The sequence below is a fragment of the Thalassophryne amazonica genome, chromosome 3, assembly GCF_902500255.1.
Source record: "Thalassophryne amazonica chromosome 3, fThaAma1.1, whole genome shotgun sequence".
In the NCBI taxonomy this organism is placed as follows: domain Eukaryota; kingdom Metazoa; phylum Chordata; class Actinopteri; order Batrachoidiformes; family Batrachoididae; genus Thalassophryne; species Thalassophryne amazonica.
The window spans coordinates 60,435,493-60,455,609 of record NC_047105.1 but is presented as its reverse complement, the minus strand read 5'-3'; the positions used below and the strand labels follow the sequence as shown (position 1 = coordinate 60,455,609).

Here is a 20,117-nt window from a genome sequence, read left to right as displayed (position 1 = left end):
TTGTTAATTTCTTCAGTGATTTCCTCCAGAACTATCTGCCAAACTAGAAAACTGCTGCATCCTAGTAAGAGCAGAATACTACTGGAATGAATTTGAATAAGGAAAGTTGTTTTTTTTCCTCACTAAATGGATGCTGCACTCACTGCAGTTTATTGTCTGGAATAGTCCCCGACTGCATTTCAGAGCTTCTAGAATTGAAACATTTTTGTGCAGGTGGTGTTTGGGTCTTGGGCCACATGTAGAACAAATCAGTTTTTAAATTAGGCTTTCAATTCATATAGTGGCATCTACCTTTTTTTTTTTTTTAAAGGTTACTTTTATACTTTAAGTAGGTTTTGGAGCACATACGTTTTCACTTTTACTTGAGTAAAGAGGTCAAGTTGATACTTCAACTTTTACCAGAGTGATTTTAAACTGCAGTATCTATACTTCTACTTATGTAACAAATGTGTGTACTTTTGACACCACTGTATGTAGTACTGTGATGCCAGGTTTTGTCATCACCTAGTTTCTGTTTTTCTTATGGTTTTGTCTGTCTGTTCCACTTAGTTTTGTCATAGTGTGTTATTTCCCATTATTCTGTTTATCATGTTCTGGTATGCTTTTCAGTCCTGTTGGAGTTTAGATTCCTGTTCATGTTTTTCTTGTATGATCTTTAGTTGTCTTGTCTGTAATTCTCTTCACTGCTCACTTGCACCTGTCTGTCTCATCCTGTCCTTGTCTGCTCTGTGTCTGCACTCTTCTCAGTTCTCACATGCTCACTCCCAGCTTCATTGTTATCACTGTCTTCTTCTGATCACGGCACTCTCTGCACCTGCACTTTCTCATCACTGTTGGCCAGGCCCCATTTGTCTATCACAGGGGTAGGCAACCTGTTCCAGAAAGAGCCATGAGGGTGCAGGTTTTCTTTGCAGCCACTGACTCCACCAGGTGATTTTACTGATTAATATCACTTTGAGCAGATGGAATCAGTTAATCAGTGAAATCACCTGGTGGACTCAGTGGCTGCAAAGAAAACCTGCACCCTCATGGCTCTTTCTGGAACAGGTTGCCTACCCCTGGTCTATCATTTCCTTGCTCATTTGTCACCGCCTTTCTGCATCTCTTTTGCTGCTTAGTTTACACCTGACCACGCCCCCTTCCAGGCCCTTCCTCCTCCACGTGCACCTCATTATCTTATTACCACCTGTTCCTATTTAAATTGCTTCAGTTCACATCCTCCCTGCTCGTTTGTTGAGTTCCCTCACTTACCAGCACATTGTCTCAGTCCTGTTTTGCCAAGCCGTGTTTTTGACTCTGCTCTGTGTACCGGATCCTGCTTTTTGCCTCAGCCTTGACAACTCTGTTTGCTCGTGTACTAACCCTGCTTGTTTTGACCACGTCCTCTGTCTTGTCCGTGCCCGGTACTTTTGCTCCATGGAGTGCCTTCCTGTTACCGAACCCAGGCCTGAATTAAACCATCCTTTACTCATACGTCCTGTTGTGAGCCTGCATTTGTGTCCAGCCTCTGTCTGTGCCTCGGCTCCGCTCAGTCCTGTCATTAAGGCTCTATTGCGGTGTATGTTTGACACATTTAACAGCACCATCTTTAATTACTGCGAAAACACTGCAATGGATGAAAGCAGACAAACTTCATAAGTATTTTTAACGGAAACACTTTTTGAACAAAATGCTGCTTGTTGACTGTACAATGGTGTTAGTTTGACACAGTTCCCTGGGTGTGATGAGCCAAACAGAACCACTTTAGATCACAGCCCCTCCGCAGACTGTGAACCCTCCCACAGCCGGCGAGAAAATAGCCATCTTTTTTCCCTCCCGCATTGAAACCAGAAGTGAACTTACAAGCGCACTGATTGGTCGGTTGTGGTTGGGTGTATATGCTCGCGTATTTGCTTTATTGAACCAACGGTTGGGCGTATAGCCACTCCGAAATGGTAAATGGACTGCATTTATATAGCGCTTTTCCATCTGCATCAGACGCTCAAAGCGCTTTCAATAATGCTGCACATTCACCCTTATGTCATCGTGCTGCCATACAAGGTGCTCACTACACACCGGGAGCAACTTGGGGCTTAAGGACCTTGCCCAAGGGCACTTAGTGATATTCCGGTCAGGCTGGGATTTGAACCAAGGATCCTCTGGTTTCAAGCCCAATGCTTAACCACTAGACCATCACCTCCCCTCAAAACTTTTCATCAAGGCAACGTGATTTCATAACTGTCATATAAATCCTTTATATAATACACCTTATGTGTGTGCCTCTGTCTGTGTATGCACATGCGCATGCATGTGTGTCTACAGGGCCAAACCATATATGAGAAAAGAGGTGGAGAGTGGATGAGATGAGGCCGTGTATAACCTGGCTAAACTTGGTTTGGGTATTAATTAAATCATATACAGTGATGAAAATAAGTATTTGAACACCCTGCGATTTTGCAAGTTCTCCCACTTAGAAATCATGGAGGGGTCTGAAATTTTCATCTTAGGTGCATGTCCACTGTGAGAGACATAATCTAAAAAAAAAAAAAAATCCGGAAATAACAATGTATGATTTTTTTTTTTTTTATAATTTGTTTGTATGTTACTGCTGCAAATAAATATTTCAACACCTGTGAAAATCAATGTTAATATTTGGTACAGTAGCCTTTGTTTGCAATTACAGAGGTCAAACGTTTCCTGTAGTTTTTCACCAGGTTTGCACACACTGCAGCAGGGATTTTGGTCCACTCCTCCATACAGATCTTCTCCAAATCTTTCAGGTTTGGAGTTTCAGCTCCCTCCAAAGATTTTATATTGAGTTTAGGTCTGGAGACAGGCCAGGCCACTCCAGGACCTTGAAATGATTCTTACGGAGCCCCTCCTTAGTTGCCCTGGCTGTGTGTTTGGGGCCATTGTCATGCTGGAAGACCCAGTCATGACCCATCTTCAATGCTCTTACTGAGGGAAGGAGGCTGTTTGCCAAAATCTCACAATACATGACCCCATCCATCCTCCCTTTAATACGGTGCAGTCGTCCGGTCCCCTTTGCAGAAGAGCACCCTCAGAGTATGATGTTTCCACCCCCATGCTTCACGGTTGGGATGGTTTTCTTGGGGTTGTTCTCATCCTCTAAACATGGTAAGTGGAGTTGATTCCAAAAAGCTCTATTTTGGTCTCATCTGACCACATGACCTTCTCCCATGCCTCCTCTGGATCATCCAGATGGTCACTGGTGAACTTCAAACAGGCCTGGACATGTGCTGACTTGAGCAGGGGGACCTTGCTGCCCTGCAGGATTTTAAACCATGACAGCATCATGTGTTACTAATGTAATCTTTTTGACTGTGGTCCCAGCTCTCTTCAGGTTATTGACCAGGTCCTCCTGTGTAGTTCTGAGCTTTCTCAGAATCATCCTTACCCCACAAAGGGAGATCTTGCATGGAATCCCAGACTGAGGGAGATTGACAGTCATCTTGTGTTTCTTCCACTTTCCAATAAATAATCATAACAGTTGTCTTCTACCAAGCTGCTTGCCTGTTGTCCTGTAGTCCATCCCAGCCTTGTGCAGGTCTACAGTTTTGTCCCTGGTGTCCTTAGACAGCTCTTTGGTCTTGGCCATGGTGGACAGGTTGGAGTGTGATTGACTGAGTGTGTGAACAGGTGTTTTTTATACAGGTAACAAGTTCAAACAGGTGCAATTAATACAGATAAAGAGTGCAGAATAAGAGGGCTTCTTAAAGAAAAATTAACAGGTCTGTGAGAGCCAGAATTCTTGCTGGTTGGTAGGGGGTCAAATACTTATTTGCAGCAGTAACATACAAATAAATTATAAAAAAAAAATCATACATTGTGATTTCAGGATTTTTTTTTTTTTATTATGTCTCTCACAGTGGACATGCACCTAAGATGAAAATTTCAGACCCCTCCATGATTTCTAAGTGGGAGAACTTGCAAAATCACAGGGTGTTCAAATACTTATTTTCCTCACTGTATTTTGCGACTGAGCAGTGGTTCTCATAACTGTGTTGCTCTGGTGTGGGCATTATAAATTATGACCAACTTATTTACTCAATAATCATGAATTAAATGGACCCAGTGTCATCAAGCTACCAATAGCTGCTACAAATGCAAATGCTGTTAACATCTTACCGACAAGCTCAGCTAACAGACTGAACTCAGTTTCTCTGAGCCGTGCTTCTCAGCAATTCAATTCAATTTATTTAGTTTATATAGCGTCAAATCACACCAAAGCTGCCTCAAGACGCTTCACACAAGTAAGGTATAATCTTACTAACCCCTTGAGCAGACCTGGGCAAACTGCGGCCCTTTGCATGTCTCTGTCCGGCCCTCATGAGGTCTGTGATTATTATTACATATATTAAAAATGTCAAGCTTGTGTGTTGCAAATCATTAGAGAGGTTTATTTAGGTATATTTAAATATTTACATAGGTAATTTTTTGTAAAATTTGTAATGGGAGACAGCTGAGTTATTGATGGTGTGGCCCTCGGACATAATTCAGGTTCCCTATGTGGCCCCTTGTAAAAATTAATTGCCCACCCCTGCCCTAGAGCAAGCACACAGACGACAGTGGTAAGAATAATCTCCCTCTGATGATATTGAGGAAGAAACCTCAAGCAGATCAGACTCAAAGGGGTGAGTCTCATAACACTGTTGCTTTGGTGTGGGCATAAAAAATTATGACTTGCTTGTGTCTTCAATAATCATGGATTAACTGTACCTAATGCTATCAAGCTACCTTTAGTGCCTAAAATTCTAACACTGTTTGTATCCAAAATAACATCACGCGATAATTTCACATGATGCAAATACCGGTGCAGACACGTCTTACATGATTAGTTCAGAGAATTAACCACACAACAAGCCATATTATTACAGACATTTGTAATAAAATGCTCAGAAAGACAGCCTTTACCCTATCTACAGCCAGCAGCCTCTGACTGGCCACAGCAACAACACATGAGCTATCAGCCAAAGTGGACACGCCTGTAAGGTGGTAGGATAACTGGGCTTTAGTGAATGTGATAATGAACATGATGATGATGTCTGAAAGACAATACATACATTTTTTTAAATTATATTATTGCTTTGATCTTACATGTATTTTGATCTAAGTTGTTTTCATTTCTTCAGCTTGCTTGAGCAGAGTTTTGCGCAACACTATGTGAATTTGAATTTATTGAATTTATTTGGCACCAATGCAAAAAACAAACAAACACTCATTTTCAGACCACAAAATCACTACAAAAAAATAAAAATAAAATAAAACAAAAATTACAGGTAAGAACAAGAAAACAATAAACAATAAACATGGTGCCCGAAAGGTGTAGGCAGAAGCAACGCTTATCAATGCCTACACCCACTCATACAGTCAAATCAACTCAGGTTAGATGCCAGTTCATACACGTTCATTTCCAACAAAGTCTGAACAATAAGAGCTCCTATTTCGTTCTAGTTACCCCAGTACATTCAATAGTAAGAATTTGTTGTTTGAATGTTCAAAGATGATGACAATAACCAATGTTTTCTGAAAAAAGTGACAGCACCCATGTCCAGTCTTTAGTCTTTTTCAAACAGTTCATTCTTTGACTAATATAATATGCTCACTGTATGTATTTTTGTATCTTTTGCAATATGCTTTCTAACAAACAAGTATTTCTGCTAGTATCTATAAAGTTTTTTGTTGCGTTAAAGTAGGGCTGCAGCTATCGATTATTTTAGTAATCGAGTATTCTATCGATTCTTCTGGTGATTAATCGAGTAATCGGATAAAAAGTACTTTTGTGTTTTTAAACAACATCAATAGTCCATGCTCTCCCTAAGCAATGGCACAATGTCTCTGTGCCAAAATCTTAGTAAATCAAAAGTGACACACACATCCAAGATGTGTAAAAAAGCCGTGCTGGATCAAAAAGAGACATCAAAGCAAAATTCTGGACAACCTGAGCGCTCCCATACAAAAAGCTTTAGTTTGACACAAATAGCAAAACAGCTGCGCCAAAATTTTGACATTATGCTGAAATGGCGATGGGATGTAGTTTCTGTTTTGTTCTTTTCACCCCAACTTGTAAAATTTTAACTTTTTTTTTAAGGTTGGTGGACTGGGTCCCTGAGTTTTTTTTTATCCTTCTTTCTCTGCAATTCAGCAGATGGATTTCAACTGGAGGTTGAACATGCAAGCCTCGCAGTCAGTTTTTGTTTTATTATTATTATTATTTTATTTAAGTTACCATGTTTGTGAAGTATTGTGTGTTGCCCAAAAAAAGTGAAAATTTAAAAGTGAAACACTCAGTGCGAGCCAGCAAAACACAGAAGAAAGAGCGGCCTTTTGCTGAGAGGATCTTTCAGAAACTGTTAGTCTAGCTGGGGATGGAGCTGTGACTCGCCCAGCCTATCACACCGGGCAGAGAGAAACATAGCAGCTGGCAGCCCAGTCAACAGTCACTCCCCACGTCGAGCGTACCATGTGTTTTTTAAAAATAGACAAACACACAGCTTTGCTTTAAATGCGCAGTCAGTCTATTTCAGATGATCAGCGTGGACCCTCTTTTTTCTTAAAAGGCTTAATTTTACTCTGTATGTCATGCTGGAAAACAGTAGCCTTAGGCGCTAATTTGATTTGCGTTTACATAGCTTACGGGCATGTCCCAGTCTTTTTTTTCTGGGGACGTTACAGTACCACACACAGGCCTGGCATATGTACTACAATGTTAAACGAAGCTTTGAGGCACAGAATTTGCCTCAAACATTTTTGGAATCGAATTATTCGAGTTACTCGATTAATTGTTTCAGCCCTAGCTTTAAGGCTCATTCGGCCTTGACGATGGTTAATTAATCACAGCCACGGATCTGTCAAATGTGTAAAAATCTTTGTGTGCAAACAACTGCTTCATGCTGAGACGGGGGGCACAGAAGGAGAGAAAAACAGAGTTCAACGCGGTTTTCATCAGCATAAAAACGATAGCATAAAAGTTACTGTGACTATCAGATTTTCTGTTATAATCAGAAACACAACAGTCAGGCTGCACTCTCACAATTTGTATTTAATATATTAACAAATCACTATCAAAACTAGGGTAGGGTATCGGGAACCAGTTCTTTTCGGATATCGTTAAGAAATGATTCAATCCACCGACATCGATAGCCTTTTTGCTTAACGATTCCCTTATCGATTCTTCAGAGCGGCCATTGTTTTGAGGGTGTCTGTCAGGAAAATGGTCATTTCCCTGCAGCGGGTCTGTAATCAACCGTTTCTGAAGTGCGGCTTTGCTTTGAACCTAGGACCAACGAAGCAGTGCTTCGATCTGCCGCTTTGTTGGTTCTTTGATTCACTGCTCTTCAGAAGTGGCAACTCCGCTTCTTAACCCCTCTCAAAGCCATTAAAATATGTCAATCATGAGTCACTTTTGTGCAGATTAAAGTGACTAACCTGGACTCCTGTCGTGTTGCAAGAAAGAAACGAGAATCGTCCTCCGTTCCATTGCTCCAAACGCTGCGCCACTCTCTGAGTGAGTCTGCTCATTATTTATAATTTCAAAGCAAATCACCATTTAAATCAAATGACACCTCTTTCCAAACATTGTAATACAAACAATAAACTGCAATTGATCAAAATGTTTTTTTTTTAATTTCCCAAAATGAGACATCCTGCGCTGATGTGCAGCAGCCCAAAACTGTATGGCTGCAGACCTGCAGACTCCAGCAGCCAGCTGAGCTCAGCTCAGATGTATGGAAAGACATAAATGCCATTAATGTCTGAAAGGAAATGCTTTTGAAAAAAACTACAGATTTTGTTTATTTCTATTTATGTCAAGAGATCAAGGATTCAGTGACCAATTTCATATTTATTTACTTTAAGACTCAGTAAACTGTTGTTGACATAGAAAACATGTAAAGCCTACTTTAGTACACAAAAAATTCACAGGAGGTATCGATAAGGGAATCGATAAGGAATTGGATCGATAAGCGGAATTGATAATGGTATCGATATTGATAAAATCTTATCAATACCCATCCCTAATCAAAACAATGGGAAACAAAGCATTCAAATCTTTGTTTGGTCCAGAAGTGCTGTGTGTCATCATGCTTAACATGTGGAGAGTGATAGTTCATCAAAATTAAAAATTGTCAAGGTAGCGCTTATGAAACAGATGGGTGATGGCACACAGACTGATCGATGTGAGATTTGTGTTTAATAAATCAGATTCTGATAAATTACGTAAAAATTGCCTCGATCAGACCATCGCTATTCCACATGCCTCATTTTAAAATCCGCAGTACTCAACACAACTGATAAGCTTTAAATGATTTGTCTGAGACCAACAATAATGTGACAATAACTCAGAAAATCAATGGATTTTTTTTCAGGCTGGAAGACAGCATCAAAGAATGGAAAGACAATGAGAGAGAAAGTAGCACAGAAAAGAAACATAATAATTAGTTTACATACAGCCTGTAGAGTAGTACCCTTTTTGGGTACTGGTAAGACTAGTGGGCACTTGCAAAAATACCGTACATGCAGATTCCAATTCAACTCAATTTAATTCATTTTATTTCATTTATACAGCACCAAATCACAACAAAGCTGCCTCAAGGCCCTTCACACAAGTAAGGTCTAACCTGACCAGATTCCATCTTGTTTCAATTTTTTTGTAAAATAAATGATCAAGGAAATTCAACTTTCATTTTTTTTTTAATGATTTATGACATTGTAATTGTGTTACACTGCGCAAAAGACATTTATGTTTTCTGTGCAGGTGGAGTGAAAAATCCGCCTCCAATGAATAAAACTTGTAACAGGAGCATGAAACACCCAGAAACTGCTTGGGGCTCAGAGGGTTAAGCACTTTTTCACTTCGATCCCCATTAACTTTTACTTTAACAACACCTACTCTGTGAAGCCTCTGTCAAGTTTCATGCATTTAGATAAATCAATACATGATTACTCTTAAAAAGCACACGTAAGTCCTTCCCTGCAAAGAAATCACTAATTTCCACTTGTGCTTACTTGTTGTGCCGCAGTGATTGCAGGTCTTGATTTCCTGTTCACTGTCTTCACTGTCAAGCTCATCCTCACTGGCAGAGCTCAAATCCACTGCAACTGAGAGGGGGAGAATAATAATAATCAATAAATCAGCTCAGCAACAAGAACAAATCCAATTCACATGAATGCAATACTTCAGGATTCTTAACAATTAACCACAATACAAAAGGCTCACTTGAATAAGGCCGAGACTGAGTGTTCACAGCGGCTGCAGCAGAGCGAGTCTTTGCTTTGCGAGAGGATGGCTGTCGGCGTTGCTGTCGATAAGCTCTTGTTCCTGCAGCCTCTGGGGTTTTCTTCCAGTGGTAATAGAATGTGATCAGCTCTCCCTGATGACAGGAACACAAACGTTCACCAACAGTATTACATTGGTTTCCATGCAACAAATGGACAAGAATGTGCCACTTTTGGAATTGGATTAGTCTTATAAAACAACAGGTAACAATTACAGTTTTTTTGCTGGGTAGAAAATCCTTTCGAATACGGAAAAAATTCTTTCCATACTGTCTCAGTCCTTTGATGAAACGCTTCTGTAGAGAGAAAACGAAGAAGAAATACATAAAACAAATTGGCAGGATTATACAATCATTCACTTATGGCCCCTTCACACATAGTGCGACGTGTGGATGATGTGTGGACGAAAACAGCAAAACAGCACGAAACAGTTCAAAGTTAGTGCACCACGAAACATCGCGCCGACTGCAGCGCTGATGTCCAGGACCAGAGATGTCAACAACTGCCATGCCCCTGTCCGTTCAGCGCACAGACCAAAGTGTCCCTCTGTGATCAGATGAGATGCGCCTCACCTGTGGAAGGGCAAACCACAAGCATGCACGTGTTGGGGGGGCAACACACACGCACACACACACACACGTGTTGTGGGGGGAGCCGACGGCATGCCACATCTCGGCCACGCCACAGTCATATGGAACTTAGACAAATTTCACTCCCAGTACGACAGTGGTCGCTGTAGAATGCTGTCATACCAAGAGTGCGACTGGCCACACATCTTCTAAGTGCCATGCAAGTGGTGTTAGGAGTTCGTGTGTGTCACCTGGAATTTGGGCGACACCTGCCGCGAGAGGGTGGGATGGGTTTGCACAGCGCACATTGTCTTTCAGGCGCTTGTGTTTGGAAACAGTTGTAGCAACAGGTGTACGAGGCGTTGGTGACAGGGAGGACATTACACGGTTTGCACACGATTCCTGCATCATGTGCACTTCCTTCGAACTTAGCACTATGTGTGAAGGGGCCCTTAGACATACAACATGGCAAATGTGGGAGGGATCAAGGGGACAACACTGTTACCTACTAAATACATTTAAAAGGCATCTTACTGTCATCAAGGATTTTACCACAGTATAGAAACACTTAACTGCTAACAAACTATGCACTAAGTAAAAGACACCTCACCACATCATCCTCAGACCAGCATTTCTCAATGAGTTTTGGCAGAGGCTTCTTCACCAGACGTTGGAGAGCCTTGGCTGCATCATAATGACTGGCATGTAACTGAATTGCAAAAACAAAACAAAAGACGCAAGAAAAGGAGAGAAAACAGTTTGCTGGGAAATAATTGATTTTGCTTAGTTTCGTGAATAATAAAAAAAGTTGCACTCCTCACCATGTTGAGTGCATTGAGTGTGGTATCATCACGGGAGGCTGCTAAGCACCCATCCTCTGTGGATCCACCATCACACATCCCAGCAAATGCTGCCATACTCCTTGGAAAAAAAAATAGCCCTGATGTTACATAGTAGAGAAGCTTGAATCTTCGACTGGACTGGGTTGCTTGATGCGAGGATGTTTCGTTTCAAATCGCAGAAGCTTCCTCAGCTAAAATTCTTGCTCTGGAAGTCTGACTTCTGTCTGACTCTTGTAGAGAAGAATAAAACAAAAGCCAACAAAAGCTGGAGTTTTAAACCTAACCAGACCCCTCCTACTGAGAGGCAGACTGTTATAGGCTAGTGACTAAACAATAGCTCTAATTAGCAACTATTGTGCTGTAGTTAGCACACCTAATGGCAGGACAGCTGTCCCTCTAATGATGGGATGGATGCCTTTCTGATGGCTCCCTTGATGACGTGAATGACTCAATACCATGAACAAAAGACTGAAACTCCTTTGACCTGAGTACCCCATTGTAAACAGGGGATAAAGTGTGTCTCAGACCCCCTCCCCGGTTAAGGCTGGGTTTCAAACGTTTCACAGAGAGGGGTCAAGGAGGCATTCTTTGTGAAACGTTTGAAACCCAGCCTTAACCGGGGAGGGGGTCTGAGACACACTTTATCCCCTGTTTACAATGGGGTACTCAGGTCAAAGGAGTTTCAGTCTTTTGTTCATGGTATTGAGTCATTCACGTCATCAAGGGAGCCATCAAAAAGGCATCCATCCCATCATTAGAGGGACAGCTGTCCTGCCATTAGGTGTGCTAACTACAGCACAATAGTTGCTAATTAGAGCTATTGTTTAGTCACTAGCCTATAGCAGTCTGCCTGTCAGTAGGAGGGGTCTGGTTAGGTTTAAAACTCCAGATTTTGTTGGCTTCTGTTTTATTCTTCTCTACAAGAGTCAGACAGAAGTCAGACTTCCAGAGCAAGAGTTTTAGCTGAGGAAGCTTCTGCGATTTGAAGCGAAACGTCCTCGCGTCAAGCAACCCAGTCCAGTCAAAGATTCAAGCTTCTCTACTATGGAAACCACCTGGACAACTGAGAGCCTACATAGAAACCCTGATGTTACACTAGAATAATAAGAAGCAGATAATTTTAACTGTGTTATCATCAGTCTAAAATGCATCACATCACACATAGCACTTTCTACAGCTTGTTCTTTTTTTCTGATAACATGTTGATATCAAAAGTAAGGTTAATTTTTTGCAATAAACTCCTGTTTAAAAAAACAGGGCACAGTGGCATCCTCAAAATAAAGTAAATTACAAATCAAAGTGAAAGTGACAGTAAAGAGCATCATTTATGTATGTGCGTATGTATGAGATTGTTTTGTTTGGAGTTTTTGTTGTTGTTTTTAACAATGAAAACAAAAAGACATCTATCTATAAAGCAAGAACCGTCTGTGTGTGTGCGAATATGTGGTTCACATATCTCTCTGACTGTAAGATCGGCCGCAGCTTTCAGATAAGGCTTTCACATGGCACGATGATGTGCATCCTTTATTATGAGAATTTGGGGGAAAAAATTCTATTTTGAAACCTTTTTTTTTTTTCATTACAGGGTTGGCCAGCTCGGGAAATGCATTGCTTCTCAGAACATGCCTGTGTCATGCCCAGCCCCGGCTCAGGGGCTAGGTCTTCATCCATTGCCTTATTTCCTCTTTGAGTCTCTGGTTTTACCTTTCATTAGTTTATACTTTACCATGTTAGTCTGTTTGATTCTGTTTATTGCTTTGTTTACTATTTAGTCACCGGTTTCATTCGTTATCTTATTATTTAGTTTGCAGTCATTCAGTTATTCATTGCTTTTCTTTGTTACACTTTCATCACAGATTCTTTCTTTGGTTTTTCTGTTATTCTGTAGTTGGTTATTGTTTGAGTTTGCCTTTCTCTCTGATTGCCTCCTTGCTGTGTATTTTGACCTGTGCTTGTCTGTTGAACTACGCCTCAGCCTTTCGCCTGTCTGTTAACATAGCCTCAATGCTGGATCACCTGTGTACCGACTCCCTGCTTGCTGACGATTAAACCTTTTACTTACTCCATCCCTGGCGAGAACTCGCATTTGTGTCCACCTGTTATGAGCCACGCTGTCACCATGCCTGACAGAACAATCTGGACACACATGGACGCAGTGAATTCTCTTCCTGCTGTCACAGCCGCAGATTGTGCTGCCATTATAGACATTTTTTCTATTTTTTCTATATCAAATTCCTTTACAACCGTTTTCACTCCTGTTCCACACCGAAGAGGAAGTTTGATTATCTGGACCAACCTTGGAATCTTGTTGAGGCAAATTTGTGGTTATACCAATTTGTTCCTGGACTGGAAGATTTAGATGATTTGTTTTCTGCGGGGAAACTCCCAGCCTGGATCGACCAACCCAACCGACTCCTATCATCCAGCCTCCTGCTGTCACACAGCGACTCTGAGTGGGAGGATGTTGACGAGGAAGATGACGAGGATACGTCATCAGAAACTGAAGCACAGGCACTCTCCAGTCCACTGCCAGAGTGTTTTTCAGTATTCAGGACCTATTTTTTGAATTTGTGGACTGTTCTGATGAGTGACACAGACAGCGTATTTTTGAGGCTTTAGAGCACATTCTGCAGGCCGAGCCAGAAATTGTGTCTGACTATCCAGAGTTATTAAACATTAAATCCCAGTTTTTGCAAGGTCAAATTCCTCCATATATTGAAGATCTAATGGATTTTTTTGTTTGAATCTGATTTACATGAGGCATGCTCAACCCTGGCTCCTTTCATCACCCTCTCAGACGCAGCTGTCTCATTTCCTGGTTTGTCAGCATCTGAATCTCGGTTGTCACCTGTAGCAGCACCAATTTCGCCCAGCTGGCCGCCTATTCCGGCGCCACGACGCATATTTCCGCGGACACCAGCCGGGCCGCATCTGTCGGATGGATAGGCACGTCAGCCGGTCGCAATTCCGACCCCGCCTATGCCTCGTCGAACCCTAGTTCCTGCCCCGAGGATGATCCGCACGCCTCAAGTACAACATCAGACACCGGCTTGCATTTCTGCTGCTTACAATGAAGTGAGACCTTACCCGACTTCTCCAGAATGATGACGGGAAGATCGTTACCCTCATGCTCAGCTGCACTTATGGGGGTTTCCCCGGCGTGCCTACCTCCAGACCGAGTGGATATATCCTCACTGTCTGAAGCTCCTACAAAAATCATCACGGCACCACAGCACGCTGAAGCGTATCTCTTGCTGGCTGAGTCTTTCACCATAGATCTCGCTGATCAAACCTGCTTTCTTTTTCAGAACTTCTGCCTCATGTCTGGACCAGTGTATGCTGTGAATGTAAATGACTCTTCCTTACAGCAATGGGCAGGGCGCGCAAAGACAGAAGCACTGACTCATTGGTTGCGTTGGGTTTGTGATCGTCTTTGATTCTAATTCTAATCAGAAGTGTTGGCGGTGCTTAAACTCAAAACCAGCTTGTCAGTAGCTGAGAGTGTACCGGATATATTACTGAAAGTTACTGGTTAGCTGTAGCTCCCGCTAAATTTTTTAGTGGTTTATCGGTTTAGCTTTATAAAAAGTTAACGTTTCAGTTAGTGGATTAACGGTTATCAAAGCTAACTTTTTGGTTAGCTGTGCCCACCACTGAGGAATACAAACTTCCTACGGGCACTGCACTAGCGACTTACAAATTTTCAAAGCTTACCAGTTTAATTAAAACACTGAAATGTAGAAGAAAATTGTGAGCATTATAGCACTGCTTTAATCCCAAACTTGAATTGTGATATTTTAGTTTCACAAGATTATCAAAGTCAACTGCAAACATTGCTGATTTTACAAATACATTAAATTTTGGAAACTCTGAGCAGCACAGAACAGCTACTGACCTGGCAGCCCTGAGGTACATGAGAAGGTCACAATCATTAACCCCTGGTGACCACATCAGCTCCTCATTCTCTGTCTGGGTTTGTAGCGTGACAGGACGTAGTTGAAATTCTGGAAGTTTAGCCTGGATAAAAAAAAAAAGAAAAAAAAAAGAGAAAAAAGTGACATATTTTACAACTATCAATATATCTGCCAACAGAGCATGGTGGCACAAGCTTGCCTTCCAAACAACAAGGCCCCAGGTTCAAAGCCACCTGCACCTTATTCACCAGGTACATCTGGAGGTATGTCAGGAAAGACTTCAATCATACAACATGCCAAATCAACATGCAAATCCATTGTAGTGGGAGTGGCCAAAATCAGGCATCAGACTGTAGAATTTGATGAAAAAGTCATATTGTAATTACTGTGGGAAACATTGCGATTAAGATACCGTAAATGTACGGTCTTATAATGTACAGTCAGATGCATATGTATTTGGACAGTAACACAACATTTGTAATTTGCCTAGTCTGTGCACCACGACTGTGGAGCTGAAATGAAATAATTAAGATGTGCTTGCAGTGTAAACATTGACCTTTAGTGTAAGAGATTTAACAAAAAATATTGTATTAATCATTCTGGCATTATAGCCATTTTTATAGATAGTGTCTCCCTTTTCAGAGCCCCTAAGTCATTTCAAAATTAAATACAAGAACAATTTTGAATACAAATCAACACTTCACTAGCCAATTTTCTCTTCACTGGGAGGTAAATCTGTCTGGAGTAGGTAGTTCTCAAAAAATTAGTGGCCATGCAAGAAAGAGGCAAGTGAGTGAAGTCACCAATACACCCATGACAAGCCTAAAGGAGTTATAAACTTCTGTGACTGGAGAAACTGTGCACAGTGCGACTTTTGTCTGTTGCATTACCAGTTAAACACCTTCATGGTGGAATGGCACAGAGAAAATGTGAAATTTCAGCTACAGTTTACCAAAAGTTAAACCCAAGGACAGACCCAAGCCTAGATTTTTATATATTTTTCCCCCACCTATGTTGCACACTTTAGACCCAAGATACAAGATAGCATCTTGAAGATATCTTATTGACACAGCAAACCCCCAGACTCTAAGTCATGGAATCAACCAATATTTATTTATATAGCCCTTTATAGTAGCCAAAAGGTGACCAAAGTGCTTTATAGTAAAATCAAGCAATAAAATTCACTAGCGTGTTGCCCATGGGGATCCACAGGCTCTAGACTCGGTAGTGCTTATAAAATAAGTAGGTGACATTTTTCAAGGGTGGTAATAAATTAAGCAAAACTTGTACAATGAATTGGAATGAATGTTTTTAGAACCTTAGACCTCAACAATTTTTAGAACAGAAACTCAACCCTTTGATTTCCTGTAAATTTTGTAATGTGTTAATGTCAATTTACTGTTTTAATATATTTAGAAATTGTTTAAGTTCTTGTTATCATATACACACTACTCGTATTTTCATTATTTATTATTATTACTATTATATCACTTCTATTTTGTCAAATGGACCACAACGGAAATAAGTTGTTTCACTTTCTTGTGTCATCCATGTATTTTTAACACATTTACAATTATACATGTACTTACATTGAACTTACTAAATAAAATCACACATGCGCACACTCACGTTTTTAATATAAAGATAGTTTACTACCCCCTGCTGGAATGGCGTGTTAGTCCAGAATGTAATAAGCAATATTAGCTAGTATCCATAGTTTCTCCAAAAATATTAGTCCTATCGGCGTCCCGTTTTGGCACCATTCATCCTTGACCCAAAATAGATAAACATACCAAATGGCAAATGGCAGCTGTCCCCAGTCACACGCACGCAGAGCTTTTTTTCTTTTTCTGCTGCAAGTAGATGCTTTTAATTTTAACACATCCACAAACAGAGACGTGGTGGAAGACAACAAAAGCAATACTCTTTTCATTCATGGTAATGACAACATTTCACTTATCTAAACTGACTAAACCAATTGAACTACAAAAACACAATGAATCAATAACTAACAATACTGTGCTGTAAAACTATCATGAAACACAATGTATTGTCACTTCAGTTGCTCCCGTCTTGGGACGGGGTCGCCACAGTGGATACAGCCAGATCCGCAATGGTGTAACTGGCACAAGTTTTATACCGGATGCCCTTCCTGACGTAACTCCAGTTTCACCCAGAGAAACACACACAGCCGCTGGTGCGCCGAAGAGGTCTCCCATCCAAGTACTAACCAGATGCTGCACTGCTTAGCTTCTGAGATCTGATGGAATCAGGCTGACACAGAGACCGGCTGCTAACATGAACCACAATAACAACATTTAAAACCCCAAAACCCAGACATCCTATGGTGCATTACAGTACAATGTCCATTGTTTACTGGTTAGCTAAAATTGCTAATTTCTCCAAAAGTCAACTTTTAATTTTCGCAGCATTCATCCTTGACCCAAAATACATTTGCACGATCAAAGCCAAACACACACACACGCACGCACACACACACACAGAGGTCACTTGGCTATTATAATATAGATGAGAATAAAAGCAACCATATAGGTATAATTTAAAAAGCCACATAAAAGCAAAACATTTATAGTACCATTTGGTATTAAAAGCCATTTAAATAAATAATCACTGAAGTTAACAGTTTTTCTGGGTAAAGGATTATATTTCTAATTTCACATAATTGTTATGTGTAATAGATCAAAATGCTCCTGTTATTAAACTTGTTTTAAGTACAGGTTCCTTAGTGCGAATCCATAAATCATCATGTTTGATTACGGCATAAGCAAATGAAATATTGTGTTGCAATAGTTACTAATAAAAGCTACCGCAACGTCTATGTTCTAATAGTCAAGTGGCCTCTGTGTATGTGTGTATGGCTTCGATCAGGCAAAAACCGGAGAGAGCTGACATTTGCCTTTTTGTATTTTGGGTCAAGGATGAACACTGCGTAAACAGAAAATTGATAGGAAAAATATTTTTGGAGAAATTAGCAATGTTAGCTAACCAATAATTAATGGATGCTGTGCTGCAATGCACCATGGGAGTTCAGGGTTTTGAGGTTTTAAAAGTTGTTATTGTGGTTTAACAGTGTTGTTACTGGTATTGATTTATTGTGTTTTTGTAGCTCAGTTGGTTTTTATCAGTTTAGATGTCTCATGTTGCTGTTACCATAAGTGACTTAAGTCTCATGTTGGAACCATGAGTGAAATGTTTAGTGGTTTTAATGTTTTCAGGCACTGCCTTTGTTTGTCAAATTAAAACCACCTGCTTACAGCAGCTGTGCATGCGTGCAACTTCAATCAGGGACAAACAGAGCACAGCTGACATTTGCTGTTTGGCATGCTTATGTATTTTGGGTACGATAAACAGCGCCAAATCACAACACTGATAGGACTAATAGTTATGGAGAAGCTACGAATATTAGCTAACATCACTAATTACATTTTGGACTCACATGCCTTTCCAGCAGGGGGCAGTAAATCATCTTTATATTAAACGTGTGAGTGTAAGTGCATATAATTGTAAATACATGGATAACAAGAAAATGAAAACACTTATTTCCACGGAAGTCCATTTAAAAATCAAATGACAAAATAGAAGTAGTAATAAAATAAAATAAAATAATTGTAATTGTTGAGGTCTAAGGTTCTAAAAATATTCTGGACTGGCACACCATTCCAACTCATTGCTTAATTTATGCCACCCTTGAAAAACATCAGGTACCTATTTTATAAACACTACCCAAACTAGAGTCTGTGGATTCCCACGGGTAACACACTAGTATCTTTTTAAGTTCAACTTAAAAATTTTTAGTAATCCCAACAGTACCTTTTTTTAATTTAGACTTTTTAGATTGTTACACACATTTGACAATTGTGTTACATGGAAGTCCATTTTCAAAATAAATAAATAAATAAATACATGGGTATCAATATGGCAGCTTCAATAGTGTTATAAATGAACTTAAAATTATACAGTGTAGTGATTAGCATTTTACGACTGCTTACTACGTACATTTTTAGTGATATTATTACGTTTCTGTAGGAACTATTTACTGTGCTCGCCATATGCGTTAAATAAAGTGACCTGAATTATTTTGTAAGACTAGCGCAGTGACTTGTAAAACTGGCACACTTTTCCAAAAGCTAAAATATTTAACATCTCAAAACTGCCTTCTGTTGAAGTGTGCAACATGCTTTTGATGGGTTTTATGTTAAAGAGGAGGAACAGAAGGAGGCTTGGAGAACAAAATGTGCCAATTACTGCATATTGTACCTGCCTGTCCACCTTCACCTACCTTTACACGAGAGTACCCATGGTCTGCGACTATTCACATTTTGTAGATCACAATTCATCCTGACATAAATTTTTTTCTAGCATGTTTAAAACTTTCCCAATTGCTCAAAATGTCAGCGATGAGAATCACCTACCAATCGACAGTTTCCCAACTTCTGGGATTAATTTTAGCACCTGTCAATATAATTTCAAATCCAGTGAGAAAAAAATTGAGGTGGGTAGGGTAGTGGTACTCTAAGCAGTAAAAATTTTACTTTTCCTGAAAAACAGCTCTCACATGAGATTCCGCATGCGAGAACTACATATTATGGGATGCACATGGCGACAAGTGAAAAAGAAGTTTGAATCTCTGGAAGGTTTTTGGTGAAGAAAATATGTGTGCTGAAGAGGATAAAAGGCAAGTGACAAGTGTGTTCGAGAGATTGATAATGATTGCAGAGAAAAGTTTGCATGAATGTGGCTGGACAAAGTAGTCCCACTGAAGCTGGACGAAAAAGGAGATGATGTGAACTTCAAACTTGGTGACTTTGTTTCGAAAGTTGAAGCCGTAGGGGTTGTGATCTGCAACTTTTGCTGCAATAAGAGAGAAATATACACAAAGAGGAAGAGCTGCGCTGAAAAATCACGTTCTCACAGCTAAACACAGAAAGAGTGTCCATGTGGCTCGGAACACAGCGAAAACTGAGCAGCACTTCATATCAACAAAGCAGGTCTCGGAGAACAAACCGAAGAACAAACCAGATGAACAGAACTCAGAGGCAGCCAAACAACCTGCAGCCCTGCGACTGCCTGCTTTAATGTCGGGCCGAATATCTACTGCTGAGGTAAGTTAGGACTTATTAAAAAAAATTAACTAAGAGGGTAAAAAATACAAATGAACTAAAAAAGGGTTTGAACACATCAACAAGGGACATGGATGGGGCCCATGTTTACATGAACATTGAACTGACTGTACATATCCCGGCTTTTTGGTTTCATTATTGACAGACATTGATTTGTAATGTCAGGTCACAATAAATTTTGATACAATTTATTATATATTGTCATTCATGGCCAAGATTTTAAATAATTAAAGGTATAAATGAGAGCATTTTTTATCCACATATCATCATCTTTTCATCTGTTAAAATTCACCAGAATAGCTCCTTTAAAGTGTGAAAAAAAATCCAAATTTTACTGTTACGGAAGGAGACCACACCCTCCCCCTCACAATCGCT

At 40.3% G+C, this 20,117-nt stretch overlaps 1 protein-coding gene across 2 annotated transcripts in view; it reads right to left on the bottom strand.

Annotated features, from left to right (window-relative positions):
* rereb (arginine-glutamic acid dipeptide (RE) repeats b) overlaps positions 1 to 20,117 on the bottom strand; it is a 117,417-nt gene that overhangs the window by 58,187 nt on the left and 39,113 nt on the right. The window contains exons 3-8 of one of the 2 annotated variants that reach the window (XM_034166447.1): positions 14,583 to 14,704; positions 10,667 to 10,766; positions 10,456 to 10,554; positions 9,492 to 9,572; positions 9,218 to 9,371; positions 9,007 to 9,099 (exon numbers count right to left, since the gene is read on the bottom strand). In XM_034166447.1, coding sequence (XP_034022338.1) covers positions 9,007 to 9,099; positions 9,218 to 9,371; positions 9,492 to 9,572; positions 10,456 to 10,554; positions 10,667 to 10,766; positions 14,583 to 14,704 — 649 coding nt within the window. The remainder of the gene's footprint in view (positions 1 to 9,006; positions 9,100 to 9,217; positions 9,372 to 9,491; positions 9,573 to 10,455; positions 10,555 to 10,666; positions 10,767 to 14,582; positions 14,705 to 20,117) is intronic. The other variant, XM_034166448.1, reaches the window with a different exon arrangement.